This window comes from Setaria italica, chromosome V (assembly GCF_000263155.2).
Source record: "Setaria italica strain Yugu1 chromosome V, Setaria_italica_v2.0, whole genome shotgun sequence".
NCBI lineage: Eukaryota > Viridiplantae > Streptophyta > Magnoliopsida > Poales > Poaceae > Setaria > Setaria italica.
In genome coordinates, this window is record NC_028454.1 from 39,521,110 (window position 1) to 39,547,255 (window position 26,146).

Here is a 26,146-nt window from a genome sequence, read left to right on the forward strand (position 1 = left end):
AAACAGGGTCTAACTTAACTGCCGGTCTATTAATATAGTAGCGTGTACTAAGTTGTTATCGCAGTCTTGTACTGCTTCTGTACTGGTAGCTGGCTATATATAAAGCATGCACACTCATGATTCAGACCAAACACCCCCAAATAAAATATATGCCATGCCTCCCCCGTCCAAAGCTGAGAGAAAAGCAAGCAGGTCGAGAGCTGCCTTCTCGATCGATCGGTCCTTGTTGTTGTGCAGCTGTTGGGAACGGTCCTTATAAGCACTTCCCGCGCATCCTGCGCACTCGTGGTTGCCATCGATTGAGATAGTGCTGGGGGCTTTAGTAGCGCCGTGTGATAACCAATGGCTACACTCGCCAATTGATAAATAGGTTGCGGCACTCGTTGATGCAAATGAAGCCTCCATTTGGGTCTCCTGTAGAAATGTTGTTTCTTGTTGAAGCGTCTGATACAGCGTAGAGAACTAGAGATGCAGGTATGCACATCCAGCGTTTCCCCCGACCAAACATAACGACAGGCCAGTTGGCACCGCCAATCGAAGCGGATGCCCACGCTTCTCATCCTGAAGAAATGACAGCCGCACTGTAAGATCAGTGGAGTCCCTCATTCTCGGTAGGTTGGCTAGAAACGAGGAGTTTTAATTTGAAGTCACTAGGGAGAGTCCGTTCCTGTAAGGTTGTAGCACCAATTGCTTGTAGTAAAAAGCTCTTGCAGTCTTGTACTTCTATACTGATAGCTGGCGCTATATAATGCACTCACACTCGGCAAGTGTTGGGACTGAAGACAGAAGCTCGATGGTTGAGTCGCTGAAGTGACCAAGGAAGCACAGAAACGAGATGTGTAAATAAAGTGAGCCTGTAGGCTGTATGGCAAAAACAGCAACAACAACAAGCTAGGTAAAAAGATAGGGGAACAAAAGAAGAGACGGCATGGACGGCTCACTTCCCCACTCTAAGAATGAGAGAGAGAGGGGTTGAAATGAAGAAGACCGGTTTGGTTTGCACGTAGTAGGATTGTATGAATAGGATGCAACGGGAATCACGGAGCTTAAGATGAGGCGCTTAGTTGGGCTCATCTTAAACTTCATTAGGCTTCTCTTGTAGAACCTTCCATGTTACCTGAAGTCGGGTTGCAAGACCATTCCATGCCAAGACATGCGGATGGACAAGTTTCGAAAACGATCAAGCTGTACCTAAGTTAATACATTCTCCACGTGACCATTATAAAGATCAACTTTTAATAAGTAGCTGATTATTAGATATTCTATATTTCGATGACAAGTTTAGAAGAAAACCAAGTTTCAAGGTCTAATCATCCACTCTCTCTTGGGCAAACGGACAAGTAACAAAATGCAAATACGAGAATCGGGGTGAATACTGCAGAAACTAAACAAATTTGGGGGAAAGGGCACTGTTTTCTCGGCTCCAACGCAACACTACGATTTTTCTCAAAACCAAATTGACTATCGAGAGCGTAATCTAGCTAGATGATATTACAACAACATTTTCATGTTTGATTTTATCAAGAGTAACTCCTCCGCGGTCACCTTTTTCCAAACACCACCAACCAGTAATCTACCCTTCAAAGGATAGGTCAGTTCTGGCATATCTGAAATATCATACTCTGGTGATCTTGGTATGTTCAGAATGCTTTCATCCTCCAACTCCTCAGACTGGGATTCAAACCTTTCAGAATGATCAACCTCCTCAAAATTTCCATGCTGTTCTAATGTGGCAACTTCCGGTCCATGATCCACAACATCAAAGGCAGGAAGAACAGCACATGAACTAAATGAACAGGGTATTGTTCCTATTGGACAGGGAGTCCATGACTTTGCCACAGACCATCTGTTATGCTTCTCTGGTGTGCTCGTGTTGAATGATCCTTCAGTGGTGCCAGTTTCCGTTAAGCATCCATTCTTCTGCCTCTTCAACTGCAACTTGAACATTTCCAGTGTCTCTGTTGCCTTTTCAATTGATCCAAGTTCGTTGCATATGGTTCTTGATTGTCGGAGAACTTTAGCCAAATTAGGAAGTGATAAGACAGGAAGTTTCCTCAATTTCTCCTCCACATTATTATTGTTGACCATCTCAATCAACAGCAGCGCTGCATCTATGATACATTTTTCACCTATAGTGGATAGATTCAGTAACTTCCATAGAAGTTTTGCGAGGCAAAAACGAGGGACTGCATTCTTGTCTGAAGAAAGTACTCCTATCTCATGAACAAATCCAATGTAGCCTGAATCCTTGAGCTCTTTTATGCTTGTGATAAGCCATAGAACCAAGGAGTATAGCCTTTTCACTTCAAATGGCGCAACTGGTAGACAAGCAAAAGATACACCTATAAATATAACAACCAATAAGGACAGAAACAGGCAGCACATATTGCACTTCACGAGACTTAGGAAATGAGAATAATTTCTGCAGAAAGCATAGAACAATGGAATATGATACTTTTCAAAGTACCTTTGTTTGTGAGTTCTTCCTTGGCATCGATCATTTCAATTACTGACTTCAGTACACTAAGCAGCAATCTTGGTTCTTTCTCTGAAAGTTTCATTATGATAGTTTTCATATCACTGTTCGATATTTGAGTGTCAGATGAGTGATTAACAGCAAAACTATGAGTTTCTTGCATGTCACTGCTTTCAGGGGACTCTGGAGCATCGAGTTGCATAAGATCCAATAGGACAGAGACAACCTCAAAGGGATAAGCGTAGTATAGCCGTCGAGTGTACTTTATGGCTTTGACTATCAGTTTCTCAGAACCTGCAATTTAAAAGCAACACAACAAACAGTGAGATGTCTTGGTTATGAAGATACATTCCCTTGAGAGAAACTTATATCTATCTACAAATGGCGATTTACTCATTTCTTATAAATACTACTAAAGCAGATTGACACCACAGATGGTAGCAATCACACATTCGCGCTAGGAATATTTAGAAAGTAGATGATTTAATTGCAGCAAACAAAATTTTCATGATGTGCATTATTTGCATATTCCAGAGCCTAATCCTAGTTTTATTGGCATGAAGAGGAAAAATAGAATTCATCAATCTTCCTTGCAAAGTGCAATGCATAGATCAAAGCAAATCGTACCAATCTGTCAAAGTCACTTGGGCATTGTATTCCATGGATTCAAGATCTATGGATTTATAGTTGTACTATTAAGTCTGATAACTAGCGCTTGCTTAATCATAAAAAGTGGGTTACATTTATCTTTCCTTGAAGTTATGTTTTCTATGGAAAGTTGTAGGTATGAGCGTTTTAATTAGTGCAATCGATGTAACGGTCTAACGGAGAAAACCAAGTACATGTAAGAATAATGCATCTCTAATCATCCAAGCATCAGGCCTACCAGAAGCTGGTCAGAGAACTATTAAGCAAGAGAAGGTCATCTTGCCATTATACAGAATCTCTGTGCAACTCCAAGCAGATAAATCCTATATCTACCAGCAGCCACAGCAAAACCCCAAAAAATCCCGAGCAAGAAAAAATGCCCACCCAAGGTCCAATGCACCAGAGAAGATCCAAGTGGCAGGATCAATTACAGTTCTTTCTATAAGCTGCTGATACTCACGTTTCCTTTTGGAACCTGATTTTGTTTCTTTTGAATCATTCTCCTTCAGAAAGCAAGCAATCTCATGCAATCTCAACCGCAGTTCCACTTGAACATCAGGAATTGAATTACTCTGGCGATCCCAGTAAATACACTTCAACCAATCAAATGCCTGAAATTAATAATCTTATCTTAATAAGTAATTTATCATGGGTAGAAACAAAGAAACAAATTCAAAATCCTGGAACTGTCGCTAGCAACTGAATAAACTATATGACAAGAGATCCCGTAGATGATAGCAATTAGCAAATTCATTTTACCTTAATGCTTGCCAGGCGTAACAGTCGCAGGGAGGGAAGATTGCGATGAGAACTCTCTACATGCAGCACAAATAAAAAAGGCATAAACTTTTAGTGATTATATGAAAACCAGATGAAAATCAAATATACTGGGGATTAGTTCATAATGCTAAAGGGTGTGAGAAACAAAATCTTCTAACCATGCCGAATGTCCACTAGAACTCGTGGTATTCCAACAGCCTCAGCTAGTTCAGATATTGAACGGCCAGTTTTCTTATGTGGATTCTCCACAAAACCATTTACGAGCCTGGCAGTAGAAAAAAGAAGTAGAGAATAAATGTTTGTTGCTTGTCGAAGTTTAACTGTGGAAAAGAAAACGAAAGCATATATTACACACAAGCTGATAATTGCAGCGAGAGTTTCCTCACCTCATGATTGCCATACTGTACAGCATCGCGAGCATCTCCTCTGACTCCATCGCATCAGCAGCAGCCAATCCGCTCCTAGGGGAAAGAGCAGCAAACAACTTGTGGCATATAAGACTATCCAAATTCCGCGACTACGGGCAGATTCAAACTTTCTAAAAGCATCGTACCGGAAGAAGGGATCCCGCAGCCGTATCTCGACGAAAGCGGCGGTAACGTCCACGGGGATCAGGAGGGAGCCCCTGCTCCGCCACGCCGAAATCTGAATCAATCAACGAAACACTCAGAAAAATCACACCCCTGTGCTGAAAAATCGGGGCTTTCTCGGGCTATGGAGAGGAGGGTGTTACCCTGCGAAGTGCGGCGGCGGGGAAGGGGGAGAAGAGGCCGTCGCGCACGAAGCGCCATTCCTCCCAGCTCGACCACGGAACCAGCTTCCGGCCGGTGGAGAGGCCGCCAGCACCAGCATAGGAGCCGCTCGCTTCGGGCGCCGGCGCCGCCTCCGCCTCCGCCGCCGCCATGGGAGCCGCGACAAGCGGGAGTCGGAAGTCTGAAGTCTGAACCCTACTGAACCCGTTACCGTGCAACTGACCGATGGGGCCGCAGAGTATTGCTTAGGAAGAAGGTGACTCACTGCCGTGTGGGGCCACGATGTAAGCCTTGTACGCGAGGGTGTTTTTGCAACTTGAGCAGAGGAGTTGAGGCGCGCCGCGCACCGGCGCATCCCCGCGGGCGGCCCTCCGACGGTCGTGGAGACGGGCAGGCGACGGCGTCCGCGACGCCGGAGATAGTCCGGGCGCCGCCGGCATTCTCCTTCCGCTGCCAGCATCGTCCCTCTCCGACCTGTCCAAGTGTCCAGTATCAGCAAGTAAGTACCCAAAATCGAACTTCCTGCTTTCATTCGTGCTAGTGTGATGAGATTTTTATGTGGATGTTAGTTTTACATAATGGGATTCTCGCGACTCGCGAGGACGTAGCTATACGAACCAAAGCGTTGCTGTAAAATGTGGGGATTATAAACTGCTAGAGTGTGACTTGGGTGTTTCCCTGGCCTAATGAAGAAATGGGAGCTAATTTTCTTTGGCCAGGCTATTTGAACGAAGGAGATCGAAACAAAAACATTATAGCTTCCTAGTGTAGTACATTCTAGACTTAAGATTAAGACTTGGGAGTAGTATTGAATAAAGCTGTGGAGGACGATATAAATTGTCCAAAATGTTTTTTTATATAATACTTGCCCGAAATGTTATAAGTGGATAGGTACAAATTGATGATTTGCCTGGGTAAGTATGCTTTACACCATAGATCTTATCGTTAGCATAAGCATTCGTAGCTATGTTACAGATCATGTATGCTACTGTTTCCTTTTAGTGGGTATATTAACATTCTGCAAAGAACTCAATAATTCTGTACTAGTAGAGTAGTATATATACTGTTCTACGAGTACACCTTAGGTCCTCAACAATATTATCAACATGGTATTTCTAGTACCATAGTTTCTGTTACATTACTACAACTACATATATGGTCGCAACCCACTTAGTAGCAGCTAATTACTATCAAGCTGCAGGGGTTTTGTCGAAGCAAGATCAAATTGGAAGCTTTACATATTTTGCAGTTTGGTTTGTTTCACACTCTTATTTAGCCATTTAGGTAATCGAACTTTAGATATTTAAATTAGAAGAGAAGTAGGAAATACATAAAGTTAATACCTGTAATGTTTCATAGCTCATGAACAGTTTATTCTCTCTCCAGTTTATGCATGTTACTGGAGCTATAGTGAATCTTAGCCTTTGTTGACAGCAAAAATAAAAAGAGATAATTGCATCGTCAATGTCACTTTGAGGAGAAGTGACAGTGCGCCACCTTCTATATCTGTTCAGGCAAAATAACATCTCCATCAATCTCAATGTCTGTGATATGAGCTATCTTGCCTCGATCTACCCCACCTTCTTGGCACCGTTGATTAATTAGGGGGCATTGTTTGATGTAGAGTTCCTTGAGCCCCCTAGGAAGGCCTTCTTCGGGCAAGCATTCAATCTCAGGGCAATTGCCAATCAGTAGTGTTTCAAGTGAGGAAACTTCATGCAGGCTCGGAGGCAAACATTGGAGGTCATCACAGCTTGATATCTCCAAGAATTGAAGCGTGTGAGGTAAGCCGTCCACTGGGAAGTTACTGATATCAGGGCAGTCAGCAATTTCAAAATGCCTGAGATGAGGAAGGTATCTTAGGCCGTTTAGAAGCACACATGCTAATTGAGAGCATGAGTTTAGACGGATGTCTTCAATTGAAGTGGGAAGCAAGCCTCCGTCAAGTGCTGTCCAAGGCACGAGACAAGGGCACTTGTAAATGTGCAGGCTCTGTAGTGATATAAGAGGACGGAAGCACTCCTTTGGTAGAGAAACAAGCTCTTCACAGTGAGCTATTGTTAGACTCTTGAGAGCTGTCGGTTTACGTGCAAGCAAGCCTACACGCAGAGATTTAAGATTTGGACAGTCATTTATGTATAGGGATGTTAGAGAAGACGGACTGGCTCCATTGTGAAGCTCTGGAAGCGAGTTAAGTCCAGATTCATATATCCTTAGTGATGTCAATGTTGATGGAAGAGGGGGTAGCTTCTTCAGGTTTGGGCACCTAATAAGACCAAGTTCAGTTAATTGAGGAAACAACTGCTGAGCATCATCAAAAATCCACTCTCTCAAATTTGGCATATCTTCCAATAGAAGCTCTTCTAAAGATGGAAAACATTTCGGTTGACCAAAACCTGTGAACTCACGTCCAAGTTGTGTCACCTCGGTTGCTCCCGCTATATCAAGATTTTTTAGGAAGGGAAGCTGACCTAGAGGTGGAAGCACCTTGCTTCTGCAGTTACATATGTGAATAGTTTGTAGATTGGGAAGAGATGAACTAGTGAGCCAGCTAGGTAACCTCGCCCCTGGGAATCCTTTAATCATCAACTCCTTTAAATCAAGATGTGGTTGAAGGCCTTCTAGGACTTCTTGATGTTCTGAAGGAACTACTATGCATTCCTCGTCCCATATAAGGTGTAAAGTTCGAAGATGTTCTTTGGTCCTCAACTTTGCACCAAGTGCCTCTTGTCCATCAACTACATTGTTAAGGCCACGAATTGAAAGCTGTCCATGAAGCTGGTCCATGTTCCTCAACTCTGTGATCTTGTGTCCTAGGCGCTTCCGTACAATAAATTCCTCTAGTTCCTGGAGGCAGATCAAACATCCAATTCCAGGTATACTGGACAATATCCTTGTGCTTGCTTCTAAGTGGCGAATGTTAGTGAGCTTAGTTATGCCTTGTGGCACTTCTCTTAGTGAATTGCAATCACTCAGCTTCAGTATTTGTAAATTGTAGAGCTTAACAATAGAAAGCGGTAATGTTTTGATTTCAGTGCTAGTGAGGTCTAGGAAGCGAAGCTGTTTCAGATTTCCTATAGATTCCGGTAGCTCTTTAAGACCTCTTCCATGCATATCGAGCACCCTAAGAAATTGGAGTTTCATAAAGACACCATCAGGCAGTTGAGACATCTTAGACTTGTGTCCATGCATAATGATTAGTGTCCTTAACTTCCTGTAACCATAAAGTGGGTCAGACTGCATGCACTTGCCACCATCCTTGCATGGAAATGAAAGATGACGGATCTTAATAGCACTCTCATGTCTGCTTTCATGCTCAAATTGGTCACAGTCTTCCACGGAGATAGATTTAGCAAGGTCATGCATGGCATCATGCATGACATAGTTATCCTTGTAAGGCTGGAAGAAAGATCTGCTTAGTAGCTCATTAAAGTATGCATTCCCGGTGTCCTCCAGTCTCCTCTTGCTAGATTGCCTGATGAAACCAAGTGCAAGCCAAATCTTAACCAACTTCTCTCTCCTGAATATGTAGTCTTTGGGATATACAGAACAGAACGCAAAGCACTGCTTGAGATAAGGTGGTAAGTGGTTGTAGCTTATCCGTAGAGCTGGCAATATGTTATTTTTGTCTGCTGGTAGTTCCCAGATATCATTTCTTAGTATAGCCTTCCACTCTTCTTCATCTGTTTTGCAAAAGAGGAGGCTCCCTAATGCCTTTGATGCAAGAGGTAGTCCCTTCAGCTTCTTCACAATGTCCCTGCCAATCACCTCCAACTGTGGTTGTGCGCTGCAATCACCATCCCTGAATGCATGGCTCTTGAATACAGACCAGCTATCATCATCAGAGAGTTGTTGTAGCCTGTAGGGCTCTATCCCGCCCATTATTCTGCCAACATTCTCATTTCGTGATGTTACCACTATCTTGCTTCCAAACCCTCCTGAAAGTAAAGCTGCTCTATAGCTCAGCCATTTATCACGGTCTTCATTCCAGACATCATCCAAGACAAGTAAGTACCTCTTGCCCTGTAGAGCTCTGGAGAGTGTTTCCTGAAGCATGTTCATGTTAGTGCTAACAAAAGATTGGTCATAAGCAGCAGCCTCAAGAGTTTCCTGTGTCATCTTTCTCTCATCGAAACTTTCAGACACATAAATCCAGATTCTCAACTGAAAGTGTTCTTTCACTCTGTCATCATGGTAAGCCATCTGCATAAGAGTGGTCTTACCAAGCCCCCCCATGCCAACAACTGGGATGACAGAAACACTGCAGGAATTATGTCCACTGTCAGACAGCACAAGCCTTACTATTTCCTCTTTGTCTGCCTCCCTGCCAAATACAGCTGCACTATCTACAAGGGAACTCGACTGCGGTCGCTCTGAGGTATCACACCTACTCATTCCACTTAATATCTGGAGCCCGATGGTATCCCGTTCTTTTGCAATCTTATCTAACCTCTCCAATATGCTGCTAATCTTTTGTTTTATTCTGTACTGATGTAGATTCCTACGCAAGAAGGAGGTGGGAGGACTGATACTTGCCTTTGTGGGGAGCTTCATCTGCCTCTGCTTCAGATGCATACTCTTGGCTGAATAGCTATCCAGCAGATCATCAATGTCATATGCGACTTCCTTGAGCTTTGCCAGCCATCCCCTCACAGATGCATCTGCCAACTGCTTTGCCTCTGCATCATCAAGGAAGGCCTGCAATTGAGAGAGGGTGGAAGAGAGTGTATCTAGCTTACCGTGGATGCCTTTATAAGAACTGAACTGATCAAGAGCTACTTCTGACAATTTCTGAAAGAGGGTCTGCATGAAGGCTCCCAAAATTGCTTCTGCAGCCATGGGAGTATGCTTCAGTGTTTCCTCCTCTTGTGGTCTTATTCTTGGTTTGTTTCAATTATTAGTCGGAACCATGAAGTGGGGAAAGCTGAAAGATGTTCACACTCCCAGAGAGCCAAAGCGTGTGTTGACATGTTGACCTGAAGATGGCGGATGGCCTTTTCCATTCAATTTCGGTACTCGAAGCATCACTGGCAAGTGGCAAGTGAAGATCTGTTCCGGATCTGAAAGGTCGTCTGCGTTTTTTCCCCATACAACTGAAGCGACCTGCTCCTTACACGTCTGTTTGTGTTCTGTAAAAATGGTGCACAGAATTTTTCTTGAAGATAATCTGGAAAATTCGAACAAAAGAAGTTCTAGGTGTGATAATTCAATGCAGATTCGTTGAACAAGATGTTGGGTGACTGAGAAGTGAGGAAGCTTCGCTCTTTTAAAGCCACAGGAAAGGACTGGGGGAGCCAGTTTTTGACTTGCTGAAGGAGACAGCTAACAGCTCGTTTTGGCAGGGAGCAGGGAGCTTCCGGTGGTAGATGTTGTACCTAACCATTCGTCATATCTCTATGCTACTTTGGTTGACTTCTTAGTACAGTATCTACTCAGTGATGTAAGATGTTCCTGTCGAAGTGTCTCTGAACAAAAAGAGTGTCGATTTCGTGAGCAGTTCTACAACCTTAGAGAGAGTGAAATCGGACGAGGAAAAAAAATTGTGTTCTCCATATTTGCGCATACAGCAGTGACGGCGCAAGAAGCGCGACGCAGCTAAGCTCTGCAGAATCGCGGTGGAGGGACAGTGGAAGAAGGCGTCTGCCTGGCAGGTTGGAGGCAAATTCGTCATGTTAGCACACTCCTCTCATGAACCATGATACCACGATTACTGTTATGGCAGTTCCAGACTTTTCAGTGGCGCTCCTGTTGTGAACGGCTGTTTCTCTTCTTTCTGCTGTAGCGTTCGCACTGATGCTGGTTCTTCGTGATGCTCCGGAGTAGTACTGATCCTGCTGAACTGGGGAATCTATGCCTGTGACAGTTTGTCTTTGTAATGTCTTGAGACTGATTTCATAGACCTGGCAACACGTGTTGATTTCCATGCTTTTGTGTGCCTACTGTGAATTGGCCACTAGATGGATAAGAGGATAACTCTACCGAAGTGTTCTCTTCATTGGATATTGTCGAAAGGCACGTGCAGGGATTGGCTCTCGGTGACGAGCACGAGCGGAGCTAAAGTTTGGTGTGGCGTGAACACGATGAACGGTGACCTTGCGGTTGTGAGAGCTGGTGGTCAACAGCCTCGATGGAATTATCCGAATGGATTGGGACGGAGCCCTGTGCGCCGGCCCTAGATCCCCACCAATCGCAGAGCTGCTTTCCGATTGTTAAATACTACAAGGCTCGTCGCGCCGCGCACGGTACGCCAAGTGAAGTGAGCTGCGACGGCGACTCTCTCATCTGCTCTGCTTCTCCGCTCCGCTAGCTCCGCCGGCAGCGCGGGCCATGGTGACGCCATCCCGTGCGCTCCTCCTGCTGCTACCGCTGCTCGCCGTCGCGGCATCTCATCCGGCGCACGAGGTGGGTGTGTTTCGACTCTGTCCGTTGCTCCTCCCCTTGTCGTCGCATGTTTGGCTGCTCTGGTCGGTCGCCTGACGTGGCTGGATTCGGCTGCGCGGGTGGGCAGTTCTGCGCGGCGGGGGGTGACGCCGGCTGTGGCGACGGAGGGGACGGCACGAGGATCCTGATCAAGGGCGGGACGGTGGTGAACGCGCACCGGGCGGAGGAGGCCGACGTCTACATCGAGGACGGCGTCGTCGTCGCCGTCAGGCCCAACATCCCGGTGAGTACTCGCCCCGCGCCTCCGTGAGATTGCTTTAGATCCCGGTAGCCCAGCGTTCTACTTCGTTCGAGGATGGCTTGGCGATTGCCCACTCTGTTGCGTTGCGCCCCACTTGCAGCCATGTTCCTGGATAGTCAAGTGGCCCGAAGTGCTCGGGATTCCTGACACTTGATTATTCTATGATAGAAGAATCAATTTTTTATGATTGCAGTTATCGACTTATCGTGTCATTTCCAGGTCGGTGATGATAATGTCAGAGTGATCGACGCAACTGGAAAATATGTCATGCCAGGTGAGTAATTTTCTTACTGTATGTTATGTGGTGAATGCACGCAACCTGTTGTTACTTGTTGCTCGGTTTACCATCCTTCTGGCGGATTTCCAGGTGGAATTGACCCTCACACGCACTTGGCGATGGAGTTCATGGGCACCGTGACCATAGATGACTTCTTCAGCGGCCATGCTGCTGCACTGGCAGGTGGGACGACGATGCACATTGACTTTGTCATTCCAGTGAACGGCAACTTGACTGCAGGCTTGGAGTCCTACAAGCAGAAAGCAGCAAATGCTGCCATGGATTATGGCTTTCACATGGCCATTACCAAGTGGAATGACGAGGTTGCAAGGGAAATGGAGGTGATGGTTAAGGAACATGGTCAGTGGACATTCTGGTTTTTCTGTACTTTCAATTGCTTTGTCGAACAATTGCGTTATCCATTACATAAAGTAGCCCGTCCATATTAGTTTTACAATTAGTTTTAAAAAAAAAAGTAACAGTAAAATATTTTCCGTGAGACAATCCATATTTTGTTAGATGCTGAAGTGTGTACTATTGATTGTCACAATTGCAGGGATCAATTCTTTCAAGTTCTTCATGGCATATAAGGGTTCCCTGATGGTCACGGATGACCTACTCCTCCAAGGCCTGAGGAAATGCAAGTCCCTCGGTGCCCTGGCTATGGTACATGCAGAGAATGGGGATGCTGTTGTGGAGGGACAACAGCGGATGATCGACCTTGGAATAACTGGCCCAGAAGGGCATGCTCTCTCAAGGCCCCCAATTGTAATTACAAGTTTAACATTCCCTTTTATTGTTATGCTCCTTGATATATGTTCAGGCTTCCGCTGATAGCGAAGGCAGCATAGGAACTTTTGTGCTTTACTCTTACATGAAGCTATTGGAAGAGTCAAATAATTTAATTTTCCTATTTGCTGCAGTTGGAAGGAGAAGCAACTGCACGGGCAATCCGCTTAGCCAATTTCATCAATACGCCACTGTACGTTGTTCATGTGATGAGCGTTGATGCAATGGAGGAGATTGCCAAGGCTAAAAGAGAAGGTCAGCTGCCTGACATCTTTCTTCCACTATTTTGATGGTCTCCACTTTGGAGCCATACCAGAGTTCCTACTGTCAAATTGGGCTACGGTCCTCAGAGGTTAGCTGGTTTTCGATGACCACATAGGACCTGAGAACTGGATGACCCTTTTGATCATGTACTGAATATCTTGCTTGACTTAAATTTAGTAACATTCAGCATGGACTAGGTTGATGAAAACTTAAAACTTTGCAGGGCAGAGAGTCATTGGTGAACCAGTGGTTTCTGGACTGGTACTTGATGATTCTTGGCTTTGGGATCCTGACTTCATAGTTGCTTCAAAGTAAACGAGAAACAAGCTCACTAGTATGTTCTTCGGATTATATATCCTTGTATCTCATATGTGCTTGTAGGTATGTGATGAGTCCTCCGATCCGGGAAGCAGGGCATGGTAAAGCACTCCAAGCTGCTCTCTCATCAGGAATTTTACAGGTGATGCACTTTGTGTCATACTCTGAACTATCGAGTTCTGAAAAATGTGGTTTACTTATTAGCATATAATCAATGGTATAATAATTTCTTAGAAGCAACGTTTGTATTCTCCTTTTCAAAAAAGCAATGTTTGTATTACCTTCTATGAAGAAGGAAACTTATGTTGCATTTTCCGTAGTTGCATAAGCATCTAATTGTACTTTGTTTCTATGCAGCTTGTAGGTACTGATCACTGCACATTCAATTCCACACAGAAAGCCTTCGGCTCTGATGATTTTCGGAAGATTCCCAATGGCGTAAATGGTAGGGTCTACGACTTAAATGCTAAAAGTGAACAGTAGAATTTCTAGTGTCCTGTTTCAGTGTGAATATAAGCCAATTAAGACATCTCTCTCTTGAATACTTGAATCCAGGTCTTGAGGAACGGATGCATATTATTTGGGATAGCATGGTGGTAAGTTCTGTTTTTAGAACAGTTTAAAAGAAATTGACAATCAGTAATCCATAGGTTCTGTATTCAGTTCCTCTGCTCTGATGCTTATGCAACACAAACAGGAGACTGGCAAGATTTCTGTCACCGACTATGTCAGAGTGACAAGCACAGAATGGTATTACACATTAACTTTGCTGTAATCAGGATTTATTTTTCTAGTAACCAGATAAACTTATCAAAACGCGTTGTTCTAACTACCCAACTACAATGATACTACAAATTACTCGACCCTTTTCAGTGCCAGGATCTTCAACATATACCCTCAGAAAGGAGCAGTCCTAGAAGGATCTGACGCAGACATCATCATCCTAAACCCTGAAAGGAGCTTTGTGATGGGTGCCCACACGCACCATTCAAGGTCCAACACAAATGTATATGAGGGCAGGAAAGGAAAGGTCAGTTCTTTGCACATGTGAAACAGCAGTATTTGGCATGGAACTCGGATCCGACTTCTGAGTTATCCTGTTCATTTGTAGGGAATGGTGGAATTAACGATCTCAAGGGGCCGAGTGGTATGGGAGGATGGTGTGTTGAACATCACTCCCGGTTCAGGAAGATACATCAGGATGGCGCCTTTTGGCTATGTATTTGATGGCATTGAGAAGTCAGATGCCGCCTACAGAGCTTCCCTCCGAGCTCCTGTACAGCGTGGTAAAGCTGCTGCTTAACAATGACTTGCTCCATCTGGTTCGCTCCATCTAGTTCGAGAACGAGCTGCTCCAAGGTGAACACCGCCCGTTCCATGTGTATACAAAAAAGGGGGAAACTTTATTTAAGTTCAGATTCAGGATTGGTAAAGGCCTTAACTTGCCTATGTACATCGAACACATTTGTGACCCAGAAATTTATTGGTTCCAGACGATTTGTACAACTAGCAACTTGTTATTCCAATAAATGAAAGGAAAAGTTAGGGGGTGTTTCGATACGAAGTGTTAAACTTTAGCAGGGTCACATCAGAGGTTCGGATACTAATTAGGAGGACAATACAGAGCTAATTATAAAACTAATTGCATAGATGGAGTCTAATTTGCAAGATGAATCTATTAAGGCTAATTAATCCATCATTATCAAATGGTTACTGTAGCACCACATTGTCAAATCATGAACTAATTAGACTTAATAGATTCGTCTCGCGAATTAGACTTCATCTGTGCAATTAGTTTTGTATTAGACTATGTTTAATACTCCTAATTAGTATCAAACATCCGATGTGATAGGTGATAAAGTTTAGCAGGGGTATCCAAACACCCCTTGTACACCAAACTTATATGAATTCACGCATTCAGATGCTTGGTGCAATGATAATCTTATTACATCATTTATCACCCGTGCTGTAATATCTGTTAAATCCTTCGTCATATCCATCATGAATCATCCCCAACGCTTACTAAAAGAACATGATTATTGATTGGTTCATGAAGGATGACCTACTTAGTCTTGTGATTTCTTTGGAAGAAAGAACTGTGCAAGCAGATGTTCAACTGTTTAGTTTGACATAGTTGCAATGCGAGCAGATGTTCAACTGTTTAGTTTGATACAGTCACTCGTATCGCTCACAATGATGTTGCACTGATTTATCCACCGATAGTATCCACCAATTTGATCCCTGATAAGATCTTAGATTATTCCGCATGTATTTACAACTCCTGGTTTTTTTCAAAATTGTTACAAACTTGTCCAATAACTCATAATGACCTACAATATGAACTGAGCATTCACTTGAACACGTACATAAGAAAATTCTGCTCCAAATATCTCACCAACACATGAGCAATGTGAAGAAACTAATGGACATACTAGAGACAGTACCTAAAATTATCCTATTATCAATTAATTGAATTTATTCCCGTGGACGGGCAAGCCAAAGAGAACTAAGAGCACGCAGCCGAGAGAAGTAGTCGCTTATTGCAAGTAGAGCCCGGGCAGATTGACGAGTGGTTAAGATGCGTTGCATTTGCTGAAGTGTTTGTAGCCGCAGATTATCAGCCTGCAGATGACATTGTTAAAAAGAATTATGTACTTCCTTGATATGACTGCTAAAGTAGATTCAGTTCAAATTAGCTTTGTCCCAGATGTCATATATTCAAAAAAAATAAACGGAGAGAGTGTTATTATCTATCAACAGGTTTTTTGAAAAGAACAGCCTTTCCAGTAATGTAACTGACATTGAGGTATTTCAATCAGAGTAAGCTTGTATGAGCTGCTCAGCAATTTTGTTCTTCAAGATATGGTTATGTATATACATAAGAACATAATTGATATAATCTGCACAATAGGACTTAAACAGTATTCAATAAATTAAGCAAAAGAAAGGTAATGCTGTGTTATGAAATTTGCAAGCCCATGATTTGCATGACAAACCTGTCGTAGGAAGTTTTCAAGGGTGCCAAGTTTTCCCATAGCCATCGCCATCTGTCCCATGTAACTCGCAACATTGCCAGAAGATCCAGCAGGGCCCAGGGATCCAGATGCTAGAGTTTCTGCAAGCGACTGTTGTAATGCTTCCATCCCTTGAGAAAGAGCATCTTCAGCTTGTTGGGAGGACTGTTGCAGGTTGGATATACCAACAAGCTGCTGGTCAGTAAGAGGCTCTAGCTGGCCTGCCAGTAACTGCAACAGAAATGTTGGTATAAAATTTAAAGAACTAGATGAGAACATGAGCACAGGTCAGAAGTTTGACTCATAAAAAGATAGAAGTCAATCATCTTGCATTTTACATGAGGTATTTAAAAAGGACAATTAACAGATTTGCAGTTGGTCATCTTCAGACAGAAAATCCTAAAGGTCATTAAGCAAAACTTTTCGGTTAGAAGGAAAACCCTTATTGAGGGGACCTTGGAGTTCAAAGGCAAGAGACAATAGGCCAAGGAATTTTATCGTGCATTCATAATAAAACCATTAGATCGGTACCTTAAGAAGCTCAGATGATCGGAAGCCACCTAACCACATGAAACACCTCTCAGCAGGGGTCTTCCACATCCCAGACAGCACATGAAAAACATCTGCTTTGGCTGCCACACCCTTGAGCCTGAAAATTTCATCGTAGTGTGCCATGATGCTATCAACAATACCCCGAAGATCATTATCACCGGCATGTGCATTGACTGCAGCCCTCAACTCATTTACATGTTTGTTGTGCTCCTCCAACCAGCGTGCATACTCCATGTCAAATGCCAAAGCTCCTACAGAGCAGAAAACATGAACATAAAGTGGAACTGGCAGTATGATGGGATCAAACAAACAATTTATGATGTTTGCAAGGGTAAAACTACCTGTAAACTTCTAATCTTAAAGAAGCTACAGTAATTCTTTAGGAACTCATCAAGCTTGTGTGAAGTGCTACTGTAGCTTGTTTGAGTTGTTTCATGTGTTCGCTGTGTCCTTACTTTTTACCCATAACTTATGAGTGATTAGGAGCACCCAAGAAACGGGCAAAGAAGTCAAGTCTCATAATGCATAGTACACAGTAGATGTACATTAACTTTGAACTTCTAGAAAGAGTCATGTGAGTGTAGTATTACCATTTCCGCTTGTTGATTGAGGTTGATCTCCTGATGTCGAAATAAAAATACCCTGAAGAATTACACATTGGTCAATGCATGTACAGCATGTTTAACTCCAGAAACAACTTACAAATTATGAATGGAAATAGAAAGACCTGTTGGCGAGCCCGCTGAAGCTCTTGCTCTAACTGAGTAAGTTTCAGTCTGCTACTCTCAAGGTTTTGGATGTAGGCCTGGTCAAAATACGCGATGAAACATTGCAAATTGATTCTACCAAAATGGTGCAACAAACGATAAATAGAATTGAAGGGGGGGGGAAGGTAGAGTCATAGACACAGAAATGCTAATTGGATCTGCAACCGTAAGTATGAGAAGCAGCTAGGCACACAGTTCTTGCTGGATTCATGGTCTATTAATAGAGCTCATGTGCAAAATAATATGTAACGTCAAGAGTGATACCATACTAGGGCGATGACTGATGAGAGCACCGCATAAATGGAATCTGACAATAGTGAAAGTTCAAAAACGTTCCAAGTCACCTTCTTTCTTAAACGGCTTTTCCTGGCAGCTTCACGATTTTGGGCAAGACGGCGAAGTGTCTGTTTAAGAAATATATATTTACTTTCAGAAGTGGATTCACATGATCCATGTATCATAAATATAGTGACAAGAGTACCTTCTGATCTAGTTTGTCCCTTGATTTGTCACTAGAATCAGAAGCTGTGGGGCCAGCAACCAGTCCTTGTTCAAACTGATGGGCAGAATATACTTTAGTATAAGCTGATCAATGTTACTAAAAGATGAGCATATTTACAATGAAGCATTCTTTCCAACAATAAATCTATTAAGTGTGTTAATGGGAAGCATAAACCAACTGACTACTTGATTAAGCATGATGAATATACACCAAGCTAAAATGTGAAAAGAATTATTTCAGCAGCTACACCTGAGTACCTGACCAACATCCATGCAATAGTTCATCAAATATTGGGAGCAAATCGTACTGGTATATGCAATGGCTTTATCTAATGCACCATACATGTAATTTGTGCAAGAGAACGTTAATGCCTACTATTCGTTCAGGTCATTGCATATATATGGTATTGAAAATTCAAAGCATGCATGTTCCAAATTCAAAAACTCTTTGTGAAGACATCAGAAACCTCCCCAAACTGAGTATGAACAATTCTGTGAACATCAAGTGTATCATGATTATCATGATAAAACAGACCAACAGAGGAGTGAGATGAGAATGGTTGGTACCATCTGATTCCTCTCATCAGTATCTGGATCTGTTGATGTGTCAGTCATAGGACTATCAGCCATAGCTGACTCTCCCCAGTTCTCAATGTTACCAGTTGGTAAAGCCACCAGATTTGGTTGTGCTCCTGTTTGCTGTTCTAGCGACTGAGGGTCAATCCTTGCTGCAGCTGTTGCTGCGGTTGTGGTATTTATATGAGACGGAGAAATAGGCTACAAAGAGGAAAGCAAATCTGCATCAACTCCCAATGTAGATGGAAGTGTATGGGACATCACTTAATTGATGGGCTTTTGAGAAGTGACCAGAATTTTTAGTGTGTGGCCTGCATACCTTTCCGTAATTTCCAAACTGAAGAGGATTATTGCTAATTGTATGAGTATTTGTCTTCAGATTGAACAAAGTGCCTGGATATCAGAAAATGGTAAGCGAGAATCAGTCAAACTATGGGCAATTGAACAGAAAAGTTACTAGTTCACATACACCCATAGAACTACTCCACTCTGTGAAAGGCATTGCAATGTATACAGCCATGGCGGCAGTGCTTGCAAGGTGACACCTCTACTGCGTGTGGTGGCAGATACAGATTGTAATCCAAGTTTTACAGCTTACAGGTACACATGGTAAACAGCAATGATATTTTTGTAAGCAATCATACCAACAAATGAGTCATAAAGTGCAACTAGGTATCAGATTAAAAAATTGAAGGCCAGATGCATAATACTACATATATTCCCAAAGCAGAAAAAAATACAATTGCTCATAATTGAACTTCCTAGATCAACAAAAGAACATATATAAGAAGCAATTTCTAGCATCTTTGATTGAGAATTGAACACATACCTGTATTAATATTAGCAAGATCTTCTATTCGGAATCCAGCAGACTGTGCAAGCGCCCCAAAGTCAGCAACTCGAGAAGGTTGCATGCTGTTCATATCTGTGTGGCTGAAAAAAGCAGTTTCACCAAAATAAGTTACTGGACATAAAAGGACAATATACACTTCTTTTCGGAAAATTTGATCTGCACTGTCAAAAGATCCACAATATATTAACCATGGGAAGATTACTTTTGTTTTATCTTTCTATTTCAATGTGGCATTCAATTGCAATGGTTGCAGGCTTGTGCCTATTTACTAACCATCAAAGGGACCATGGGTGCAGACAGTAGAAGACAAGAACTTCAATTTATTTCAGAACCATACAGAACCAGTTCCTTCAATACACAATGATTGCGACCATGAAAGACCCTTACATGAATCATACAAGGCTTAGCAAAAATGTATATTTTTTCACCCAATACTTGGCTAGTCCACACTTCACCCAAAATACATAGTACTAAGTTACTAATCCAAATGAGTTGGGTTGCGCATGGCCAACCCTTAGGGGGCCCTCTTCTCCTTTCATGAAGATCTGGACCTACCACTGCGATGATCTCCGGTACCCTGGTTGGGGGCATGCAAATGTGGTCCAGTGATCAGTGGCAACAAGCCAAGCCCCTGACAGTTGACCCGGGGCAAGCTGCCAAGCTGTTAGGCCAGTGCAGTGAGTGAGGCCGCATGGGAAATCAATGGAAATCATTGCACCTCCCAGTCCTTGCACTACCAGAGCATAAGGCCAACAGAAACCTCGCTACTTCTAACAAAGTTATCATCCAATGATTACGGCACATGAGGCAGAGGTCTAATCTAATCGGGAAAGCTGTCAGCTTTTTCCTCATGGAAAGCAGAGGCAATCACCACCGCAATCCATGGCGCTGCGTCGTACCATGATCAATTAACCAGCAGTAATCAACAATCATCATGATGCTCATGCACGGGCAGGTGAGACAACCACAGAGCAAGCAGAAACGGGAAGAAACCATCGGAAGACAGAGAAGCGGTGGCGCGGGGACGTACATGGAGTGCTGAGGAGGCCCAAAGCTCGGCATCGCCCCGCCCGCATCTTCCGCTGCCGCTGCCGCCGCCGCCGCCGCCGAACCTCCTCGCCTACTCTCCATCGGCCACCATCAAGGCATCAATCACCATGCAACCCCGGGCGCCGCCGTAGCCTCACCTCGTCGCAGGCTCGCAAATTCAAACAACCGTCACAAGAAGCAGCGACGATTTTTGCCTCGGAGATAAGCACCACCAACACCAGCAGGCAGCAGGGTCCTGTCGAAAAAACTTGGATTTTTGCACGGCCTGATCAGTTCGGCGATTTGACAGGGGAGACGGGAGAGTGTGGGAGCGATAGTGGGTTGAGGAAGCAACCGATTGTGTTTGGGCGAAGCGAGGAGGTCAGGAGGAAATGGAGGAGAGAGTCCGTCCACTCCAGCGGCGGCAGGGGCAGGGGCCAGCAGAGGTTGCCAATGCCTCGAACTGCGGCCATTTTATAATGATTTCTTGGCTTGTGAGTCCCACGGCCACTGGAGGAGGAGTGACGTTTGGACCATGCCAATCTCAAGGCGGGAGCCATCCGCTGCTTCAGCAAGCACAGTGGCCTGCGCTGAGGCGGGTCCATCATCCACCACCTGGCGATGATCAACCTGCAAATCCTTGATTTCTACCCACCTAATATTGTTGGTCACTTTTGTATGTTTGCAGTGACGTACCAGGATAACTGAGTTTTGATTCTTCTCGGGAATTTCTGGCTGGGTTGGTTTCCACCACGGCCCCTCTCTTCTCTTTATTCCAACACTATGCACAATAGTTCCTTACAGTACCACTAATTACAACAATACACAACGCTCCCTCAAGTTAGGCTAAAGATATTCAACATGCCCATCTTGTTACATGCCAACTCATTATCCTTAGGACTTAGACCTTTTGTGAGACAATCAGCTAGTTGATCACGAGAATTGACATACTCTAGCTTTAAAGCCCCACTGTCCATCTTCTCCTTGACAAAGAACTTGTCAATCTCCACATACTTCATTCGGTCGAACTGGACCGGATTATTTGCAATGTTAATTGCAGCTACATTATCACAATGTGGCAACATGGTTTCATTTCTCAACATCCAAAGCTCCTTCAAAAGACTCTTTAGCCACATCATTTCACATAGAGTCAACGCCATTCCTCTCTGTTCGGCCTCCGTAATAGATCGAGACACCACAGATTGTTTTGCCATGAAACAAGGTTACCCTCTACAAACGCACAATATCAAGGCTCTATTTCGATGGTTTCAGACGAGTGATCTAATAATGCATGATATATACTTATTTGTTGACCGGGGGAATTTCTGCTGGGTTGGTTTCCACCGCAGCCCCTCTCTTCTCTTTATTCCAACACTATGCACAATAGTCCCTTACAATAGCACTAATTACAACAATACACCAACATTATTTATTCGCAAGTTAGCTCCATTGTGATGTAACCTTTCTTTGGTAATACGTTAGAATTTTGTGATGAAATGAATGGATAAAACATATATTTGTTTGCGATCCCTAATTTGCAAAATCGAAAAATCTAAGTAGTTACATATTGCGCACATAGTTAGGTCTTGTTTGTTTTTCTACCCAATTTGTATAAGCTAGTTTACACTGTACGTCACTGACAACAAGCCATGGCGCCACAGACGATCAGGAGCTTTGGATGCAAATTTCCTCACCTGCCTTTGATAATTCGGTACTAACCTCTGCGCCGTTTCCCATGATTTGTTAAATCCTCGTTATCTCTTCAACTAACCCCCTCGGGAGCACCACAGGTTTCCATTTCTCTATCATATCTTTCACGTCACAACAATCCGGATTTCATTTCCTGTCGCAAAGCTGAAAACTGTACAATCAAATCAGAGGAAAGCTCGCATGCTTTTCGCTAGTCTACTGTTTATCCTTTTCTCTTTACTTTCATTGAGCAGTATAGCAAGGGTGCGTTTGGTTCCCTTTGCAAGTGTCACATCAATGTTTAGATAATAATTAGGAGTATTAAGGGGGTGTTTGGAAGGAGGAGGCTAAACTTTAGCCCTGTCACATCGGATGTTCGGATACTAATTAGGAGGACTAAACATAAGCTAATTACAAAACTAATTGCAGAACCCCTAGGCTAAATCGCGAGACGAATCTATTGAGCCTAATTAATCCATCATTAGTGAATGGTTACTGTAGCACCACATTGTCAAATCATGCACTAATTAGGCTTAATAGATTCGTCTCGCGATTTAGCCTAGGGGTTGTGTAATTAGTTTTGTAATTAATCTAGGTTTAATACTCCTAATTAGTGTCCAAACATTCGATGTGACGGGGGCTAAAATTTAGCCCCCTCCTTCCAAACACCCCCTAAATATAGGCTATTTACAAAACTCATTACATAAGTGGAGGCTAAACAGCGAGATGAACCTATTAAGCCTAATTAATCCATCATTAGCAAATATTTACTGTAGCAACATATTATCAAATCATGGACTAATTAGGTTTAATAGATTCGTCTCGCCGTTTAGCCTCCACTTATGTAATGGATTTTGTAAATAGTCTACGTTTAATACTCCTAATTAGTATCTAAACATTCGATATGACGGGTGCTTAAAAATAAGCAAACGAACCAAACCAGGCCTAACTCTTATTCACTCTTTTTTTTTCCATTGGGTAAAGCTGTGAGTCTCATTTCAAAGGAGTCTTGCAGATCATCTATTCATCCGAGCTGGGTCTGCCTGCTCATTTAAATATACCGCTATGCCACTTCATCATGCAGCCGATCCTGACCGTCCAGGCTTGTGGCTCTCGTTCGTAATCGCACGAGCCGGGCTTACGTGGCCGTATGATGTTGGGCCTACCTGGCTCGTCTACTGTTTTATCCTTTGGTTTTTAAATTTAGCGAGCAGTAACCCTTGCTCGCACTTTTTTTTTAAATAGGGTGAGCACTGAGCAGTGAGCCAGTGGCTCTCGGTCTCGGAGGAGCCTTGTAGATCATCTGAGCTGGGTCTGCCGCCTGTTAAGTTTAAGACCTTTTGTGCAACTTCATCATGCAGCCAATCCTGACCGTCCAATCTTCGTTCGTAATCCACATGATCAAGATACTCAGCAGTGCCTGGCTTACGAGTTATTAGTTTACTGACATACGGGGCCAGAGATAATTGGAATTTGGGACCTGTTCGGCTGGATTTACAAGCCGGCTGAAAAACTGAAACGGCTGATTTGTTATGAGAGAAAAATACTATTTGATGACTGATAAGTCAGCTGATAAGCTGAAGCGAACAGAGCATTGAACTCACCTGGCTTTTCGATATGCATGTTCATGTTGACAATGAGCCATGACGATCTACCATGCACCATTCTCCAACCTAACCTGTCAATCTCATGTGCTCTCCCAAAAAAAAAACTGTCAATTCTCATGCTAGCTAACTCTTCAGCAGTAAATGGAATATCTTTTGAGCTTAAAATTCCCCATTTTTGTTTGCGCCTGGCGATGACGCAGGGCACGCATCAGTTTCACTGTTGCCGTGTCGTGTTGCTTCAGAGTTCAGTCGAAACAGTATCGATCGAGAGAGGAGTCAGAGGAGTGGTAGGACGTCGCCATTGACCGCTACAGGTGCCGAGCTTGCGCCAATCGTTTTTCTTGACGGGAGAATCCAGATGACAGGGATGGCTCTGTTGTATCATTCTGGGACTGGGCTTGTTGCTGTACTCATCCCGTAACCGTCAGTCAGCTCAGTTTGGGTTTTCTTTCTTCCTTCCTGTACGTATTCGCATTGACGCATTATTGCTGTGAATTGTGGCCTTGTTTAGTTCTAATTTGGGAGTGGCAAAATTAGCATTTTACCATAAATGCGCAACTGTAGCGTTTCGTTTGTATTTGTGAATTATTGTCCAAATATTAACTAATTAGGTTCAAAAGATTCGTCTCGCAAAGTACAACAAAACTGTGCAATTAGTTTTTGATTTCGTCTACATTTAGTACTCCATGCATGTGCCGCAAGTTTGATGTGATGTGGAATCTTCTTTTTGTATAGTGTCAAAATTAGGAGTTGGGAGGAAACTAAACATGGCCGAGATGACGAGACGTTCCTAACACTTTTCAATGGCAGGTTGCATGTTGTTTTCCCAACTTGCTGATGACACTTGGGACGGGACGGTACTGATCCCTCTCTTTTATTTTCCGTTGTATGAGTTGCTGCAGTGGCATGGTGCCCGTACACAGTATACGCGTTGCAGCCTTGCAGGTCACCTCTCCCGTCTTGTCAAGGAGGGGAACCTCAAGACGGGCGGCATGTGCTTGCCATATGCCTGCATGTAATCCAACGGGATTTGGATTTGGCAAACCACACCCACATGATGGTTGCTAAAATGATGAGGCACATTGAATTCAGATGCTGGTGTACGGTGCTAGCCTGTCAGTGCGCTCGGTGTTTGCTGCAGCCTGATCGATCGTCCACTGTTCAGTGTCCGCAACTCCACATGCATGCAAAGGGCGGGCCGGCTCGTCATCGGGCAGTCAGTCAGACGATCGGATCAAAAGCCGCGCGTCAGCGGCGCAGGCACACAGCGTCGCTGCATGCATGGAGGCTGCCAGCACAGTGAGGACTGAGGAGGCCGACCGGTACGCCGACACTGTGCAGCAGAACAGCTGATCGATGTCATCCATGGCGACTTGCAGGCGGCATCGCTTAACAAGCTCTAGCACCAAACTTGCGCAGACAGAGTACCGATGGAGCACTACGTCTGGTCGAAGCCCAGGCCAAGCACACACGCAGTAGTACTCTTTCTTTTTTTCAGCGGCCGCGGTGAATCCAAGGACGGAGTTGCTAATCAGACACGGCGGCATCGGAGCGCGGCGAGCGTGCACCGTGCACGTGCGGGCGGGGGATCCCCAGCCTTGCGAGCACGGACCCCGATCCGCGCTCCCGCACGGCTACGGGCTGCGGCAGGGCCGCTTGCTTGGCGTGCGTGGCCAACTGGCCGATGAGGCGATAACCCGGTGAATTCCCGCGATGCCCTCCGCGGCCGGCGCCACCGCCGCGGCGCTGTGCCTCCTGGAGCGGAGCGCCCCTGCCCGGCAAGCGGCAGCCACACTGTTCCGCGAGATGGGATGCATAGCTGTGGCTGTGGCCTGTGGGGGGCCCTGGCCAATGGCCATGCCTCGGCATCCGTGCCGCGCGCATCTCTGCTCCCGTGCCCGGCGGATTCACGGCGGGCAGGCGGCCACGGCTCTCCTCTGCGTTCGCATGCTGGCATGGATCGTTGCTGCTGCTAGTGCTATAGTAGTTGGTTAAGGCATCGTACTGCACTACTGCTAGTACTGACTGATTGACCTTGTCGCGCTAGTCGCTGAGGCAGCAACCAACCATGCTGATCGTGATCGATTATCGGCTTTGCCGCTTCCGGAGGGTGACGTGGAGGCAGCACCGCAGCAGGCACTGCTGACTCGTTACGAGCACACGCGGACTCGTCACGAGCACAGCTTTTTTTACGTCCATGGGCCCATGGGCCTCCGCAAAACAGGTACCCATGGGCCTATTCCGCCATCCTAGCCGCGTTACTACTTACTTGTTGGACCCAAACTTGTTGTCCTGTTCCTTTGCGGCAGGCGCGCTACATGTTTTTTCCCCCCAACCATTCTACTCATGTTCGTACCGTTCATACTATCAGCATCAATAGCTCACTCATTCAGCTCTGTTTGTAACTGGTTAACAAGTTATAATACACTTGGAAGTATTTGCCACAATTTATTTTTTCGAAAAAAAGTGTGGTTTTGTATTAAAGTTCTTGTTGAAAAAAAAACACATAATTGGCACAACAGGATCACTTCTCTTTTTCTTTTCCTTTTTTTTGGCCTTTCAAATGCATGCA

The 26,146-nt window shown here is 44.3% G+C and overlaps 4 protein-coding genes across 8 annotated transcripts; 1 reads left to right on the forward strand and 3 right to left on the reverse strand.

The window, feature by feature from the left end:
* Positions 1-1,340: 1,340 nt before the first annotated feature.
* On the reverse strand, positions 1,341-6,135 carry LOC101771511. 2 transcript variants are annotated; one of them, XM_012846332.3, is made up of 10 exons: positions 6,000-6,135; positions 4,922-5,130; positions 4,638-4,837; positions 4,458-4,549; positions 4,291-4,365; positions 4,063-4,169; positions 3,884-3,939; positions 3,585-3,735; positions 2,468-2,770; positions 1,341-2,318 (listed from the first exon to the last, which is right to left on the reverse strand). In XM_012846332.3, exons 1-10 carry the CDS (start codon positions 6,011-6,013, stop codon positions 1,492-1,494), a joined length of 2,034 nt encoding a protein of 677 aa, XP_012701786.1. In that variant the 5' UTR covers positions 6,014-6,135; the 3' UTR covers positions 1,341-1,491. The 2 variants fall into 2 exon arrangements, with proteins under 2 accessions (XP_012701786.1, XP_012701785.1); XM_012846331.3 differs by having other exon boundaries at positions 1,341-2,342.
* Positions 6,129-9,916, reverse strand: LOC101771116 (putative disease resistance protein RGA1). The gene has a single exon (XM_004970243.4). It carries the CDS (start codon positions 9,493-9,495, stop codon positions 6,157-6,159), a length of 3,339 nt encoding a protein of 1,112 aa, XP_004970300.1. The 5' UTR covers positions 9,496-9,916; the 3' UTR covers positions 6,129-6,156.
* A 356-nt stretch (positions 9,917-10,272) lies between these two features.
* On the forward strand, positions 10,273-14,547 carry LOC101770567 (dihydropyrimidinase). Of its 2 annotated transcripts, none has more exons than XR_215288.4 (13): positions 10,273-11,058; positions 11,165-11,320; positions 11,558-11,612; positions 11,706-11,975; positions 12,172-12,383; positions 12,539-12,659; positions 12,892-12,979; positions 13,050-13,128; positions 13,344-13,431; positions 13,542-13,582; positions 13,650-13,736; positions 13,860-14,016; positions 14,098-14,546. XR_215288.4 is itself a non-coding variant. In XM_004970242.3 (13 exons), the coding sequence occupies exons 1-13, from the start codon at positions 10,984-10,986 to the stop codon at positions 14,287-14,289; spliced, it is 1,587 nt and encodes a 528-aa protein (XP_004970299.1). In that variant the 5' UTR covers positions 10,273-10,983; the 3' UTR covers positions 14,290-14,547. The 2 variants fall into 2 exon arrangements, 1 of the variants encoding a protein (XP_004970299.1); XM_004970242.3 differs by having other exon boundaries at positions 13,684-13,736; positions 14,098-14,547.
* Positions 14,548-15,201: 654 nt separating this feature from the next.
* LOC101771904 (transcription factor TGAL1) lies at positions 15,202-20,718 on the reverse strand. Of its 3 annotated transcripts, none has more exons than XM_012845802.3 (12): positions 20,634-20,718; positions 20,280-20,546; positions 19,226-19,329; positions 18,716-18,789; positions 18,388-18,597; positions 17,801-17,875; positions 17,664-17,723; positions 17,280-17,357; positions 17,143-17,194; positions 16,532-16,803; positions 15,983-16,231; positions 15,202-15,608 (listed from the first exon to the last, which is right to left on the reverse strand). In XM_012845802.3, exons 2-12 carry the CDS (start codon positions 20,378-20,380, stop codon positions 15,462-15,464), a joined length of 1,422 nt encoding a protein of 473 aa, XP_012701256.1. In that variant the 5' UTR covers positions 20,381-20,546; positions 20,634-20,718; the 3' UTR covers positions 15,202-15,461. The 3 variants fall into 3 exon arrangements, with proteins under 3 accessions (XP_012701256.1, XP_004970303.1, XP_004970302.1); XM_004970246.3 differs by having other exon boundaries at positions 20,280-20,534; positions 20,634-20,717; XM_004970245.2 differs by having other exon boundaries at positions 20,280-20,711.
* Positions 20,719-26,146: the final 5,428 nt, after the last annotated feature.